General features: G+C 41.3%; 1 protein-coding gene across 3 annotated transcripts in view; it reads right to left on the reverse strand.

The window, feature by feature from the left end:
* NRPC1 (nuclear RNA polymerase C1) overlaps window positions 1-17,284 on the reverse strand; it is a 66,856-nt gene extending 49,572 nt beyond the window's left edge. For all 3 annotated transcript variants that reach the window (XM_088122061.1, XM_088122060.1, XM_088122059.1), the window contains exons 1-5: window positions 17,106-17,284; window positions 16,714-16,898; window positions 16,488-16,617; window positions 3,378-3,527; window positions 3,113-3,290 (exon numbers count right to left, since the gene is read on the reverse strand). In XM_088122061.1, coding sequence (XP_087978187.1) covers window positions 3,113-3,290; window positions 3,378-3,527; window positions 16,488-16,617; window positions 16,714-16,787 — 532 coding nt within the window. In that variant the 5' untranslated portion in view covers window positions 16,788-16,898; window positions 17,106-17,284. The remainder of the gene's footprint in view (window positions 1-3,112; window positions 3,291-3,377; window positions 3,528-16,487; window positions 16,618-16,713; window positions 16,899-17,105) is intronic.

The raw sequence follows: 17,284 nt of genomic DNA on the forward strand, positions 1-17,284 counted from the left end.
TTTCAAAACCCTTGAAAGCTCCTCAACCCACCATTGGTAGTGATGTAGTGTTTTAGTTGTTATTTTAAGGTTTTCCTTTAAGATGTAGCTTTCAAGCTTTGTTCTTTATTTAGTTATTAGTTACTACACAGTAACTAGTTTTTACTGTTTTGTGAGTTGTTAGCCAAACTCTATAAATAGAGGCTGATCTCTTAATAAAAGATATCTTTCATTCTCTTCAAGAAACCATTGTGTTTGTACATCAAGTTGGTATCAGAGCACCCAAATTTCTGGGCACCAAATGGCGGGAAAAAAGTCGATCACCGATGACTCTTCCCTCATCAACAAAGAAATGGAGCAGCCCTCCATTCTCTCGCCACGATCGTCAGCCGAACGCTTGCTGTCGGTTGAAGGGGAGGTGAAAGCCATCCAATAGGATGTTGGCGAGATTAAACACATCTTGGAGATTATACATGAGAAACTTGATGCTTTAAGTGTGGAACGATCCCCGGTCCGACGCACCACGGGACAACAAGAAAGATTGGATCAAGAAGTACAGAGGGAGGATCGAAGACATTTATTTCAGCAAGAACAGCAAGCCGATCCACCAAGAAGACCACAAACAATCCGTTTGGGTCCAAGAAACCTCCAAGAACCACGACATTTCAATCAAGAACTGAATCAGAATCCTTTGTTTCAGCGGCGGACTGAGTTCAATGCGGATTCTTCCAGCGAGGAGGAGGAAGAACTACTTGCCTTTGAAGGTGACTGGTTTGGTAGATATCCTAACCCACATAGAAACCAAGATAGTAATGAATACAAGATGAAAATTGATCTACCTATGCTTAATGGTAAAATGGATATTGAAGGGTTTCTTGATTGGGTAAAGAATGTCGAAAATTTTTTTGGTTACATGGGAACACTTGAACATAAGAAAGTAAGACTTGTAGCATTAAAACTCAAAGGTGGAGCTTCGGCGTGGTGGGATCAGCTGGAAATTAATAGACATCGTTATGGTAAAAAACCCATTCGAAGTTGGGAACGCATGAAGAAACTCATGCGGGAACGCTTCCTTCCTGTTAATTTTGAACAAATTTTATATAATCAGTATCAAAATTGTAGGTAGGGATCCAGATCGATTGCTGACTATTCTGAAGAATTTCACCGCTTGGGAGCTCGAACAAATCTGTTGGAAGGACAACAACATCTTGTGGCAAGATTCATTGGGGGACTACGTTCGGATATTAAGGAATAGATCGCCCTCCAACCAATAGGTTATTTAAATGAGGCCATCTCTACGGCCACAACAATTGAAGAACAAGTGGGAAATAGATCTAAAAAACAGTACACCCGAAGGACCAATTGGGAACAAGGTGGAACTTCCAAGAAGCCTACTTCGACGGGTGACAACATTTCCTCTCCCAACCATGCCGTTACTACAACAAAAGGTAAAACTCTGGACACTGATTTAGTCAAGTCTAACCACACTGATTTGGTGACAGGAAAGAAACAGGGCAATATATACCATCGCCCTACATTAGGGAAATGTTTTAGGTGTGGACAAACCGGTCATTTATCCAATGAATGTCCGCACCGCAAGATAATCAATATGGTCGAAGAGGATGTCCTACAAGAGGACAGCAGTGAGGAAATTGTTGATGATATTGATTATACGGCACCAGACGAAGGTGATATCGTTTCATGTGTTCTTCAACGAGTGCTGTTAACTCCTAAGACCGATATTTCTTATCAACGACATGCTCTCTTTCGGACTAGGTGTACTATCAATGGCAAAATCTGTAATGTCATAATTGAAAGAACAAAATACAGCAGAGTTCCAAGAGAAATGTAACCTCCCCACTTCCCAAGGCTTCTCATATCCATTTCTAATATCACATCACACAACTTATATCCTACCACCCAAAACATTTCCCAGATCCCCTACAAATTTTGATTAACAGAACAATAAAATGATCACACAACTAGTTCAGAAGGTCAAATTTCCAACAAGATTAACGAGCATGTTCAAGTATGGTTTCAATTTTTTTTTTCTTTTTTGGATAAGTATGGTTTCAATTAAGTTGGAAGAATAGAATTCTGAAGTAAAGGGTTAAAAAATATGATAACAATCATGTCATGGGCCCTTCATTGTTATTTATACCATGAAGATTGAAAGCTATTTTGGAGTTAACCATCATGAATGATGGCAGAAGTTCCAGCTGCTCCAATTCGCAAAGGAAGAGAGATATAATTACTTGCCCTTTTTCAGTTTATGAGAAACCAGACTTTCATTGAGTTGAATGAAAGAACAACAAAAACTAAATAAAAAGAAAGATGAAACCAAAAGGGAGATATAATTACAAACTCTGCTATATATTTACAAGCTCTGTAAAATGCCACATCTTCCTATATTGTGACTTTGCAGCAGTTTTTTGGGAGGCATCCTTGTAAGCTTTTGGGTGGTCTACAGCTCTTCCATGACCCTACTCTTCTCCCATGGCCACTCGTTGAAGAAGGAAAAGAAGCTTCTTTGGATGAACTTTGTCGCGGTCTTTTTCTTGGAGTACTTGTATTGAAAGGAATAAGAGAATCTTTATTGAAAAGGAGATTTTGTTAGGTTTTTTGATGCTATGGTTTCTTTAACTATTACTTGGTGTAAATATTCTCTTCTTTTCCATCACTATAGCTTCTATTTCATCTTGTTGGAGAGGTTTTTTTAACTCCCATGGATTGGGATCTTTCCCCTCTTTCGTAATTTCATACTATCAATGAAACTATTTCCCATTAAAAAAATGGAGTTCAATCAATTATAAGCCCACTTTTATGCAGGTGCAAACCAATCACATGGTTGAGATTCAAATAAGAAAATGAAAGATCACCACATCATGCAAGAACACATGAAAACAAAGTGGATTGCCTTTTTATTTTATAATCAGGTAAATCATGCATGTGCATTTGCAAATCGATTTTAGTTGAGTATGAATTCACTAGTCCCAAACATAGCTTAGGTAACAAATAAAAACAAGCATCCAAAAATTAGAGAAGCCTTATAAACAGAGGTGAATAAATTATAATTGACATATAAATGGGGCTTAGCTCGAGTCTACATCAAAATAAAAGGTGAAATCCAAACCATTTAAATATCCACATCTGGAGCATTTCATGCTTTTATTGCTACTTGTCAAGGTAGTACACTTCTTTACGATTTTTTTCGCAAGCTCACACTTCCTCAAGGCTTCCAATTTAGGATTTCTCATCTTCCTCAAGAAGTCTTTGTAAAGCTTCTCTTCCAAAAGTATACGAGAACATGACTGTAGAGAAACTTTAGACATGAGAAATAATATTCCAAGAAAGTTTGCACTAATCCAGGGAAAGCATTTCACTTATCTGTTCAATACCTTGCAAATGCACTTTAGAATTTCCAATATCGTAGTAAAATAACCAACATTAAAAACAGGGAGAGCAAGACTCAAGTATCCATAATGTCCTGGGCAGTCACCAAAATTGGCATGGCATGTAGAACATTTACATCCCTTATTTGCAGGACCCTGACACACAATCCCAAGAGGAAAAGCAATCATTTAGAACAATATTTTTCTGAACAAATAATAGATAGAGAGAGAGAATGAAAATATGTAATAAATAAAGTCGTAAAATTTGCAATCACGGCCCCAGCATCAACCATGAAATTAAAAAAACCGATGACAGTAATTTCAAGTTTTTTTTCAAAAGAGACAGACTTCCATTAATGAAAAACGGAAATACAGCCAAAAGGTAGAGGGAAGAGAGATCCCTCAGCCAAGGAGGTATAAATTGATTAAAAAGCTGCTATAATTACAAAAATCTATATGAATGGCACGGCAATTTGAGGCCATAAGCTGATACATTTTGCCAAATAACATTTGAGGACTTAAACCATCGTTGAAGATCCTATTGTCTTTCTCTAACCAAAAAGACCAAATAAAATCCCTAATATCACTTCTCCATAATATTCTAGTTGTTTTTTAGCCACCATCCTGAAAGCACTTCCAGAAGTCAATCTTTTCTGTTTTTTCGGGGCAAAGTTGAGGTCAAATAAACCAAAGATAGAGAGCCAACCTTTGACCCCAAAATCACAATGAACAAAGAGAGGTTGGTTTCCACATCCTTTCTACACGAATAACAAAACTGCAGCATAACTTAGACACAAGAGTTCCTTTCTGCAGGTTAAATTTGACTCCTTTAGAATCCTCACAAAAGAGGGGGCAAAGCAAAGGTTGTTGCCAATGCAACATAAGTTTGACTTCTGCAGGTTCCTACGATGCAACTAAAGAAGATAGAGAAAAATGTGGTTTTCTTGTAAGAGCCATCTAGATGCTCTCCTCTCTCTCTCTATTTTTGATATTCGTGAGTGTCCAAACCAGCTTACACACACCTCGACTAATCTCACAAGGCAACCGCTTGACCATACAACATTTGGTATTGGGAAACACATTAATTTCTAAGATAGGTGGCCATTATGGGGTTTGAACTCATTCCCTCTCACTTTACACTAGCCCCTTTGAACCAATGACTACCCAAGATGGTTTTCTCTCTTCCTTTTTTTTTATATGAAACAAATATTTCATTGATGGTATGAAATATACAAAAGGCCTCAAAGGCAATTACAAGAAAGCTCTCCAACTTGTAATAAGATCATGAAGAGAGTAATTGTTGAAAGGGGTAGAAACAATTACACACCAACCCAAGGCTAAAACAAGAACTCTATCAAAAAAGTTTCCAAAAGAGAGGGTTTTATCATTGAAAACCCGACGATTCCTTTCTAACCATATAGACCATAAGAAAGCCCGAACAATTTGAACTCATAGAATAGCTTTGCCATGTTTGAAAGGATGGTCCACCAAAAAACAATCAAGAATAATGGTTGGATGCGAGTGACGGACTGTAGACCATCCAAAAGCCGAGAGAACACTGCTCCAAAAACGTGTGGCAAAAGGACAGAGAATAAAGAGGTGACTTTGTGTCTCTTAATTTCCAAAACAGAGGTGATAGCAGTGGGGGAGAGTGATATGTAAGGGTGCTTCCTCTGTATTCTGTCATGCGTATTTAAAGCCCCATGGCTGGTTCCCAACAAAAGAATTTGATTTTCTTGGGACATTTTCTTTGGCATATACAAGGGTAAAGGGTGGGAGCTGATTGGGCAGGGTGAGTGTTGAGAAGATTGAAGGCATATTTAGTGGTGAACTCTCCCGATGGCTCTAGGGGCCAACTCCAAATGATCCTCAAGAAGGGGGGGCAGATCGGGCTGAGCAAGACAGATAATTGCATCCGTTCTTCAATCTCCTCCTCTTTAAGGGGTCTGCAGAAATTATAGTTCCATGAGGAAGTAGTTCTAGACCATTGGTCTCCAATTGTAGCTCCCACATTCATTGCTAGAGTGTATATATTTGGAAAGAGAGAGGCAATGGTGCCCTATGCAAACCATCTATCATTCCAAAAGCTGATTTGGCTACTCTCTCCCGCCAGACAAATGGCTATTGCCTTTACGAGGTTGGTTTGTAGAGTGATCGCAGGCCAAGGTCCTTTTAGAATTGGATGGCAGCTATAGGCAAAAGAGTTGAGAGGGTTCCATAGTACTTTGCTGAGATAAGTCTTCTCCATAGTTGTTTAGGTTCGGTTATGTAGCGCCACACCCATTTTGAGAGGAGAGCATGGTTCCTCTGTTTAATGTTCCCAATGTCGAGACCTCCTTCATTGATAGGGAGCTGTGTGCGATTCCAATTGATGAGATGGGGCTTGCCGTTGTTTCTTGGTCCTTCCCATAAGAAGTCTCTAAAATTCTTATCCATCTTCTCTACCGCTTTGCCAGATATTTTGAAAAGAGACAAGAAGTATGTGGGAAGGTTCGTGAGGATGGATTGAAGAATGGTATGCCTCCCCCCTTAGAAATGAATTAGAAATGAAGTAGTTGTTCCATCTACTAAGCCGAACATGAAGCTTCTCAATGATTGGCAACCAGAAAGCTTCCTTTTTGGGTTACCGTTGAGTGGTAATCCCAAATAAGTGCATGGCCAACTTCCCGATGAACAGCCCCATGCTTTGGTGATTTTGTTAATGGTCCGTGTGCAGATAGAGATGCCAAATACACTGGATTTGTTGTAGTTGATGTTGAGACCCGAAGCAATCTCAAAAAACTTAACAATCTTGTGTAGGTTTTTGATGTAGAAGGGATCCTTTTTGGAGAGGAGGGTGTCATCTGCAAAAAGGTGATGATCAATTCTAATCAAGCCACAATTTGAGACATAACCTGAGATATGGCCTTGTTCTTCTCCATGATGAAGCAGCCGACTGAAGACATCAGTGATGAGAATGAAGAGAAAAGGGGAAAGGCGGTCCCCTTGCTCAAGCCTCTTGTAGCAGTGAATTTGCTCCTCGGTTTCCCGTTTATGATGATGGAGAAGCTTGTAGTAGAGATACAGGCCGTAATCCATTTCCTCCATTTCTCCCCAAATCCTTTGTGAAATAGGATTATATCAAGAAAGTCCCAACCTACCATGTCGAAAGCCTTTTCAAGATCCAGTTGGATCACCACCCCTTCTAACTTTCAAGTTTTCCATTCATCAATGATTTCATTTGCGATAAGGGCGGAATCCAATATCTATCTTCCTTCTAGATTGATGGTTAGTGATAGTGAGAGGCAATACCTTTTTGAGGCGTTCGGGGAGAACCCTTTCAAGTATTTTGTAGGCACATGGGATGAGGCTGATCGGTCTATAGTCGTACACTGTTTTAGCCTCTTTCTTTTTAGCCTCTTTCTTTTTGGGTATGAGACAAATGTAAGTCTCATTTTGGACAGCATTGATAACTCCATTTTTTGAAAAAATCTTGGAACATAGTCAATGAATCAGCCTTGTCAATGTTCCCTGACTTTTTAAAAAAATCAGCAGTGGATATTTTGAAGCTTCACCCCGACTCTCTCCCTCCCAACCCTAACCCTAGCCGCCGCGCCGTTCACCGTCACCGCATCTTGCAAACCCTAACCCTAGCTGCCATCTATCCCTAACCCTAGCCCTTATCGTCTTCTTCCATTCGTCGTCGACTCTCTAATCCTAACCCTAACCCTAGCCGCCGCTCTAACCCTAACCCTAATCTTAGCCACCGGCCTCTCCTCCATCCGCCATCGCCACTACCCACCCTCACCTCTGCTCTCATCTGTGCCGCTAGGGTTCCTCGTTCGGTCCTCTTTTCGCCATCGCCGCTGCTCGCCATCCCTAACCCTAGCCGCCGCTCTACCCTTCGGTGTTGTCGGCCAACCCAACACCGTCGTTCCCCTAACCCTAATCTGTCGCCGACGTCCTCCTCCGCTGCCAACTCCCTCCTAACCTTACTCCGCTGCCGACGTCCTCCTATCCTAAGCCGCTGCCAATGTCTTCCTAACCAGCTCACCGTCCTTTTTGGCTGCTTTCAAATGGATTGGAGAAATTCCAGCATTCAATACAATTACTATTGGGTTGGGTGCGATAGTGACCGTTTTCTCAAGACTCTAGGAAGAATATTCATATTTCTCTTCAACTTTCCCAACTTCAGTGGTTAGAAAATGTTTTGGTGGAACTTCTGCATTGTCCTTTGTATTCAAGATTTTCCATGCAAGTAAGGGATGGGAACAGAACTTGTCGACTCCGAAAAAAGACTCTTGAAAGGTTGGTTTTTGAAATGGGTTGTTTGGCCCCCTTCGGGTGGAAGAAAATTCATAATTGTACCTGCAGGGATTAGAAAGATCGATTGGATAACCTATTGGGACATGATAAAAGAATCATTGGTGAATTTCAAAGGGAAGGTATTGTAGGGTGCCTCTAACTTTTCTTTTGCAGAGTGGGCTAAGATCAGAGATAGTATGATGGCATCCCCTACCGTAGAGGATGAGGTTTTCGAAGAAAAGGGAGCAACTATTATTGTGTTCAAAAGGAACATGAAGTTGTGGAAACATATTTGGATAATGTCATGGTTATCTCAAGATTTTGCACTCAGGATAGCTAAAAGGCAATCGATGCCTCCCTCAAAAGTTTCTTCTCGAAGAATTGCTAAGTTAACCCTTTCTTAGCAGATAAGGCTTTATTTAGATTCGAAAGTGGAAGACCCTTGAACTTTGATTGGCTCAATGGTAAATGGTGCAAGTTAGATGGATTTCACGTGAAGATGGAGAAGTGGGATCTTCTATAATCTCATTGGCAGTGAAGTCTGAATCATTCCAGAGGATGAGAATTCCACCAGCTGTTCCATTTGCATCTAAGGCAGTCCAATTAAATCCATGAGCGTTCCACAGGGACTTTACAACGATGGTGTCTATAGTCTTTTTTTTTTTTTTGAACAAGAAACAAGTTTCTCATTGAATTAATGAAAAGGAATGAAAATGTTCAAAAAAACACACTCTCGAAAGAGTGAAAAGAAAAGAGGAAATACTTTGGTGTCTATAGTGGAGAGCTTTGTTTCTTGAAGAATCACCACGTTTGGATTAAGGCGGGAGATGGATTGCTTTATTAGAGTTCTCTTCTTCCACGAGCCCAACCTTCTAACATTCCATGACGGGAGCTTCATTTAGCAATGGAAGGCCCCCCTGAAGAAGCTTCTGTTTCTCATAATTGATAGATGAAGTGAGGCTTTTGAGCTCACGGGTTCCCACCTTTGTTTTACCCATCTTATTAGGCTTTTTTGTCTTTGGTTTTGTTTGTGGAACCGCCATAATGCAGAGGCCTGACTCCTTTAGATAATTTTCTAAATACTACCGAAAACCATTAGGTGAAAACAAGCCTTTTTCCAAAGCCTTGTCCTCGTATTTGATGCTGATAGGTTCTGCAGTCAATGGTTGTAGGGTAGATATATTAGAGGTGGCTATGTTTGGTGACAATGCAGGTTTTGTGGCCAGGAGAGTGATGTAATCCGTTAAGTTACCTTATGTTATATAAGAGTTAGTCTTAGTACTTTCTGTTTTAGTTAGTTTTAGTCAAGTCTGCTTTAGTCCTTGGTTGGTCTCTTATAAATAGCCAACCCACTCCTTTGTACAAGGCAGAATCAGAATAGAGTTTTCTTCGAGAATTGGTTTACACCAAATTGGTATGAGAGCCCCGAAAAACTCCTTGGGATCTGATGGCAGGAAAGTCCACAACACCTTCCGGCAAGGGACCTGCGGCAGATCTCTCAACAACTCAACCGCTCTCTCCAAGAACAGCTACTGATCGTTTATTGTTGGTAGAAGATTCCTTGGGGGAGGTTCGTTCCAGTGTGCAGACTATCCACTGGTTGATGGAAAATTTGTCAAAGCACCTGGAAAACATTGCTTTGGAACAAGAACGGTTACGTGAGGATTTGGGTAATCGTGAGGGCCAACAAAGATTTGGACTTCAAGAACGTCCAAGAAACCGATCCCAAACTCTGGTTCCACCAAGAAACATGGAAGGCCGTGGAAGACGACATCAAGATTGGCAGCTGAGACTTCAAGAATCAGACTCTTCTGGCAAGGAGGAGGATTTTTTTCGACACAATCCTCGTTTCAGGGGGGACGAACATCAAAACAGAGGAGGCATGCGTACAGACTTTCGAATGAAGATTGACTTACCTCCTTTCAACGGTAAGATGGACGTTGAAGCTTTCTTGGACTGGGTAAAGAACGTTGAGAACTTCTTCGACTATACCAATACACCGGATGATAAGAAGGTACGGCTTGTGGCATTTAAACTTCAGTCTGGTGCCTCAGCCTGGTGGGATCAGCTGGAAATAAATCTACGGCGCCTAGGTAAGCGTCCCATTCGTAGTTGGCCACGGATGTTGCGCCTCATGCGTCAACGATTTTTACTGTCCAACTTTGAACAATTATTGTACCAGCAATATCAGAAATGTCACCAAGGTTCTAAGACCATTGCCGATTACATCGAAGAATTCCATCGTCTAGGCACCCAAACAAACTTAACCGAAAGTGAAGATTACAAGATTGCCTGCTTTGTTGATGGCCTCAGAGAAGACATTCAAGATCAGTTGGACATCCAACCCATTGGTCTCTTGACAGATGCTATCACTATGGCTACAAAGATTGAAGAAAAGATAGAACGAAGATGGGGCAGGCAACCGGTTCGTCGAACAGCTTGGGATAAGACGGTTAGTTCTAAATTTTCTCCCTCGAACACTGGCAAACCAATCACTGTCGGCAGCTCTTCCTCTGCCTCCAGCTCCAAAGTAACAGAGGAACAACCTAAAACTTTTCCTCCAGTCAAGAACACTGATTTGGTATCCAAGAAAGGGATGAATCAGTATGTCCGTCCGACAATGGGAAAATGTTATCGCTGCAGACAAGTGGGTCACTTGTCCGACGAGTGTCCGCAACGACGAACCCTGGCATTGGTCGATGACATTGATACCGGTGATGCTGAGATTGAGTCCCTTGGGGAGGAAGAACTCACCTATGTCGAGCCTGATGATGGTGATTTCATTAATTGTTTTATCCAAAAAATTCTCTTGGCACCAAAGGTCGATCAGCTCAACCAGTGACATGCCCTCTTCCGTACCCGTTGTACTGTGAACGGAAAAGTGTGCAACATCATCATCGATTGTGGCAGCAGTGAGAACATGGTTTCTCATAAGTTAGTCTTTGCCCTTAACCTCAAAGTTGATGCACACACCCATCCATATAAAGTTTCGTGGATTCGGAAAGGGGGTGAGACATCCATTTCTTCTTACCCTTAAGCATTGGTAACCAATATCGTGATCAGATTGTGTGTGATGTCATCGATATGGATGCTTGTCACATTCTCTTGGGCCGTCCTTGGCAATATGATCTCCAAGCTATACATAAGGGCAGGGAAAACACTTATGAATTTCACTGGATGGGCAAGAAAATTTTTCTATTGCCTTCGACGTTGGATCACAAGACCCGGAAAGAATCACCTTCTCCTTCTAAGCAACTATTTACCATTTTTAATGGTAAGTCATTTATTCAAAAGGGCGACCCTTTGATATGGGTGTTGGTGGTCAAAGGTGACTCAAATCCTACGCCTCATGCCCACCATCACCCGGATATTCAGCACCTATTGGATAATTTTGCTAACTTGACACAAGACCCCTCGAGCTTACCTCCTTTGCGTGATATACAGCACTGCATCGACCTTATCCCTGGTGCCTCCTTACCCCATTTACCACACTATCGTACGAGTCCCACTGAGTATCAGATTCTACAAGACCAAGTCAATGACCTTCTTCTCAAGGGACACATACGACCGAGCCTTAGTCCCTGTCCAATGCCTGTGTTATTGGCACCTAAAAAAGATGGTTCGTGGCAGATGTGTGTCGATAGCCGAGCTATAAACAAGATCACAATCAAATATAGATTTCCTATCTCGACAGTCTGGCCTTTTGGATCAACTTAGTGGAGCACAGCTGTTTTCAAAGGTAGACCTAAAGAGTGGCTATCACCAAATACGGATCAGACCTGGCGACGAGTGGAAAACAGCCTTCAAAACAAATTAAGGGCTATTTGAATGGCTCGTGATGCCTTTTGGGTAATCTAACACACCGAGCACTTTCATGCGCCTCATGAACCAGGTTTTACGTCCTTTTCTTAATAACTTTATCGTAGTTTATTTCAATGACATACTTGTCTATAGTAAAACAGTTGATGATCACTTAACACACTTACAAACCTTATTTCAAGCTCTTCAAGACAATCAGGTATACATTAACCTAGCTAAATGCTCCTTCCTCACTAGTGAAATAGCATTCCTAGGCTTTTATATATCAAAACATGGTATCTCGGTCGACCCTTCAAAGGTTGAATCTATTCAAAACTGGCCTACTCCCACATCTGTTAGGGATATTCAATGTTTCCTAGGCTTGGCATCCTTTTATCATAAATTTATCCGACATTTTAGCTCTATTGCAGCCCCATTAACAAATGCCCTGAAAAAAGGTAAATTCGGTTGGGATAAGGAACAAGACATTAGCTTCCAAACTCTGAAACAAAAGCTTAGTTCCACACCCATTTTGACCCTACCTGACTTTTCCCACCCCTTTGAAGTTGTCGTAGATGCTTCAGGAATTGGCATAGGGCCTGTGTTGTCCCGACGGAAGTTACGGAACCACCCAATAGAATACTTTAGTGAAAAGCTTACCCCGCCTAGACAAAAGTGGTGTACTTACGAACAAGAACTTTCTGCTTTAATTAGAACTCTCAAACAGTGGGAACGCTATCTAATTGGCAAGGAATTCATACTATTCACGGACCATTTCTCTCTTAAATACATACAAACACAAAAAACAATTAATAGAATGCATGCTAGGTGGATTGCTTTTCTTCAAAAATTTGATTTTGTAATCAAACATAAAGCTGGAACAACTAACAAAGTTATTGATGCTCTTAGTAGGAAGGCTAGCCTATTAACTCTACTCACTGGACGAGTAATTGCCTTTGGTCATTTACCAAATACATATGAACATGACAGTGACTTTCATACTATTTGGCTCCAATGCCATGAGCATGTTAACAACAATGATTTCCATATCCTTGATGGGTACCTCTTTAAGGGGACCGTTTATGTATCCCACACACATCTTTAAGGGAGATATTGATCCAAGATTTACATAGCGGAGGATTGGCTAGGCATTTAGGCAAGAGACAAAACATATGAACTAGTGGCTGCTCGTTTTTTTTTTTTTTTTGCCACAGTTGAGAAAAGATGTTAATAATTTTGTCAACAGATGCAATATTTGCCAAAAAGCCAAGGGTCAATCTCATAATACGGGATTATACTGCCCTCTCCCTTATCCCTACAACTATTTGGGAAGATCTTTCTATGGATTTCGTTCTGGGATTACCAAAAATACAACGAGGATATGACTCTGTCTGGGTCGTGGTTGACCGGTTTAGTAAAATGTCTCCCTTCTTACCATGTAAAAAAACTTCGGATGCTATATATGTGGCTAATCTGTTCTTCCGAGAGATTGTCCGTTTACACAGCATACCAAAAACAATAGTGTCCGACCGTGATGTCAAATTTCTGAGTCGTTTTTGGAAAACCCTATGGAAGAAATTTGACACCAGCCTCAAATTTAGTACTACCAGCCATCCACAAACGGATGGACGGATGGGCAGACGGAGGTAACAAATCGCACCCTCGGCAATCTAATACGATGCTTAGGGGGGAGCAAACCGAAGCAATGGGACCTTACATGGCTCAAGCAGAATTTGCATCTAACCATATGCGCAACCGTTCGACAGGGAAGTCTCCCTTTGAAGTTGTTTATACAAAATTACCTAGGCTTACTGTGGACCTAGCTCATCTTCCCTCTTCTATTGACTTGAATCAGGAAGCTGAGGAAATGGCGGAAAGAATAGTAGAACTACACAAGGAAGTAGTAACGAAGATTCTTACCAAGGCTGCAGCGGCCAACAAAGCAGCAGTAGATGCCCACCGAAGAGTGAAGACATTTGAGGAGGGGGATTTGGTCATGGTTCATTTAAAGAAATCCAGATTTCCAACAGGGACTTACAGCAAACTCAGTGACAAAAAGATTGGCCTATTTGAAATACTTAAAAAGTATGGCGACAATGCATACCGAATCAACCTTCCTACTGATCTAAGGATCACTCCAGTCTTCAATGTTGCAGATCTGTATAAGTATCGAGCTGAAGACGCATTTACATTGGCCAACTAAACTCGAGAACGAGTTTTCTTCAACAAAGAGGGAGTTTGATGTAATCCGTTAAGTTACCTTATGTTATATAAGAGTTAGTCTTAGTACTTTCTGTTTTAGTTAGTTCGTTTTAGTTAAGTATGCTTTAGTCCTTGGTTGGTCTCTTATAAATAGCCAACCCACTCCTTTGTACAAGGCAGAATCAGAATAAAGAGTTTTCTTCAAGAATTGGTTTACACCAGAGAGTGTCAGTGGCCTCGAGGATTGGCAAATCACCAAAAAGGATGGTGGGGGTAATAGGAGTATTAGGGTTGTTGCAGATGGGTAGGATTGGACTATCCTCGGGAAGAGGGCTAGAGAAATAGTTCATTTCATCGTGGCCATCAAAGGTGGGGCTGTCTTGGATAAATCGAGGTTTCCGTTTTTGGAAGAGAGGGGATGGGTAGTGTTTCTCCCGTACAGTCACGTCTCACGTGATCCCTACCTTTATTGATAATTAATGGCTTTGTACCATGACAGTAGGGGGCAGGGCAGAGGAGGCAGGGTGGTCATTGACTTGTGCTTTTCTTTTGTCAAGGACAGAGAATTTCGTGATGGGTCCACATCCCTGTCAAATGATTACGTGCAGCAGAGGCAAATGGCCTTGCACCTTGGTTTTCGAGCCCAATAGCAGCAGTCTCGATGCAAACCGCGCCGGAGGGAGTTTGACAGCGGGGATGGCTAGCTCCGGCAATGTTGTTGTATGGTTGTCCTGGGGCCTTATTGGCAGGTCTACGATTTCCGATCAAATTACTGGCAATGAAGAAAGGATCAATGTGAACAAGGAGGTCATCTTCATGTGTAATGGCAGATGGGATCTCTACAGTCGCTGGAATGAAGCCATAGCCGTTGTTTCTGATCTTAATCCTCAGTTCCATAAGATCTCTAAGGTTTGAAGCTGCCTTCGATATTTCTAAGAATCCACTGCACTTGTCACTGATGTAGGGGATGATGGTATCGGTCCACAGATGAAGGGTAAGATCCCGGATTGTGATCCAAACTCCATAAGATGGAACTTGACGATTGGAGTTTATATTCTTCGTGCTCCATATAAGGAAGTGAAGTTTGCATGGCCAAAGGTTTGCCAATCGTCAGTGAAGGTGAGTGCAATGGCTTGTTTGTCATCTTCACATCTGAGGAGGGCTATATCAGGGTGAATGAGGTTGATGGAGCAGAAGTCACTCAGCGACTCTTGAATGGTCTGAAGGATGGAGTACCAATCATCATGTAAGGAATGACATTGAACAATGATCCACGACTCCATTCGAAGATTTTAGGGATCAAGGTCGATTTTGAGGGAGAATCTGTGGTTTGGTTGTAAATGGTCGGCGACTGCTCATTAGAAATAGGGTTCTGTTGAAGAGAAGGGTGGTTTAAATGATCCCCGATAGAAAGGCAGTGTGCCTTAGGTTTGTCATCAGAGGGGTAGTTATGGAGGAGATTGTAAAATGCCTTCCATCCATCCTTTCCAACACCATAAGGAAGCATAATCCTATTCTTGCCTCCATTACTGTCAAGCTCGTTAATCTCAAGCCAATAGCCTTTCTTGTTGCTCAACTTCTCAATCCAAAGGGTGTAGTCATCACTACGGTGTTCTTTGAAGAATTTGTGTGTGAGTGAGGAGTCTAGCAGTAGGTTGATAGATGAAGAAAGCCAGTAGATGAATGCCCAAGTCAGGGAAAGGGAGTAGGTGACATCCCTTCCAATCTAGAATAAGCGGGCACGACTCCCTCAGAAGAAATCATCAACCTTGATCGAGAAGGTTTTACACTCTATCTTAGCTTTACGGGCAGGGTAGTTTCAAGTGTTCATTATGTTCGGTAGAAGGGTGGAGAGGCGGGTAGGGGATGGGATAAGGTAGCTAGGGGAAGAGAAGGCCATGGTTACCGGCTGCGGTGGGGTGGTGGGTGGGTGGCTGGTTGGTTGATGGTTGGGGAGGGAGAAGAGTACGGAGAGAACATTGGGTTTCCTAGCAATGGTTTGCTCTCTTCTCTCTCTTAAAAAGCATGTATTTTGTCCGACTCAAGATATTTGGTCAAATCTAGTTGCATATTCTATTTAGACACTCACAAATCACCCGTGGTTTTGATATTTTTTGCAGAGTTCAACAGTTCTCAGAAGGCTAAGAAGCAACCAATGACTACTCATCTTCACCAAAGGCTTAGTATAGACTTCAATTTTTCTTTTTTACCAAGAAACGAACTTCTTGTTGAAATAATAAAAAGGAACAAAAATTTCAACGATACAAACTCTCGAAAGAGTGAACGATAAACAGAAAAAACTAAAAATGGGAACAAAAAGTACCCCAATTACAACAAATAAGAGAAGAATAATAGTTCTCAACCACTGAGAGGCTTTAAACTTAACTAGGCTAAACCGATCGAACGAAGATTGAAATTGGGGAAGTATAGATTTCAGTTGTTGCAAATGAGTTAGTTAACTGATCAACAACTTCTAGATTTTGTCACTTACAGCCTTGCTATTCATGAAAATTATGCATCTAATTCTACATTGTATCCCATCTAGCTTTCTTGAGCGTCTAAAATATATAGACATTGGCTTTCATTCTACATAGGTCAACATTATACAATACTACAACTCAACTCTCAATCTTGGGCCAAACAATTCCATTCCTTCTCCATCTTGAGGGAGAGCATTAGTGTATATCATTAATTGTGGTAGTCAAATACAGCAGCTAGATTCAGTCCGTAGTTGTTTATTATGATTGATAATAAAAAAAAAAGGTAAAAAAAACTAAACTTAATGAACATGAACCTCCAATCACCCATGAGAATATAAGAAAGCAATTGTACCATTCGAGGATCCAACAAGCCGCCCTCAATGGGTTTCCGAGTGGTATCATAATATAAGCCTTTGTACACCTGAACTTCAGCCATTTTGCTAATTTCAGATCCGGAGAACGTAGTAAACTGCATACTCTTGCTACAGAAAGAGCCAAACAAAAAAATAGACATAAAAGATTATAGACTAATAATAACCAGCATCTTAATATGATGATTAGAAACCAATTAATCTTACATTTTACGAGGTCCAACATCCTCAATGTATGGTTCTTTAGTGAACACCAGACCTTCCACTTGCGCTCTATTCATCTCCGATCAAAGATGAAGACAACAACTAAAAGATTTTAAGTCTGATGGCGAAAAGCAACAAGTCGAAACTTCGTGACTGCGTCCTCACAAGTCTCCCCCTAATTCAAATTACTTGAATATTTGATGCAACGAGCAAAAACACAAAGTAAATGTCAGATTAAATAACAATCCAACTTGAACAAAATTCCATGAACTTAGAAACAAATTACAAGCAGAATGCTTTATATTTCGATAAATTCCACCCAAATAGATTGCTAAAGCAGCATTAGAGTTTCGAAACGAGTGTGAAGCATGAAGAGGAGAGATGGTAGTGAATACCAGAGAAGTCGGGCATGAGAATGAAGAGTGGGGAGAGAGGCGGCGGCCGCACTGCTGTGAGGAACTGTGACAGCGGCGGTGGCAGCACTGTCGTGATGAGCGGCGCTGACGGCGGTGCTATTAAACTGCTGAGAGGGAGGGGAAGAAAGCGTAATGTGAAGAGAGAGGTTGGGGTTCGG

The sequence above is a fragment of the Momordica charantia genome (assembly GCF_013281855.1).
Source record: "Momordica charantia cultivar OHB3-1 chromosome 3 unlocalized genomic scaffold, Mcharantia_2.0 BLBB01000003.1, whole genome shotgun sequence".
Taxonomy (NCBI): domain Eukaryota; kingdom Viridiplantae; phylum Streptophyta; class Magnoliopsida; order Cucurbitales; family Cucurbitaceae; genus Momordica; species Momordica charantia.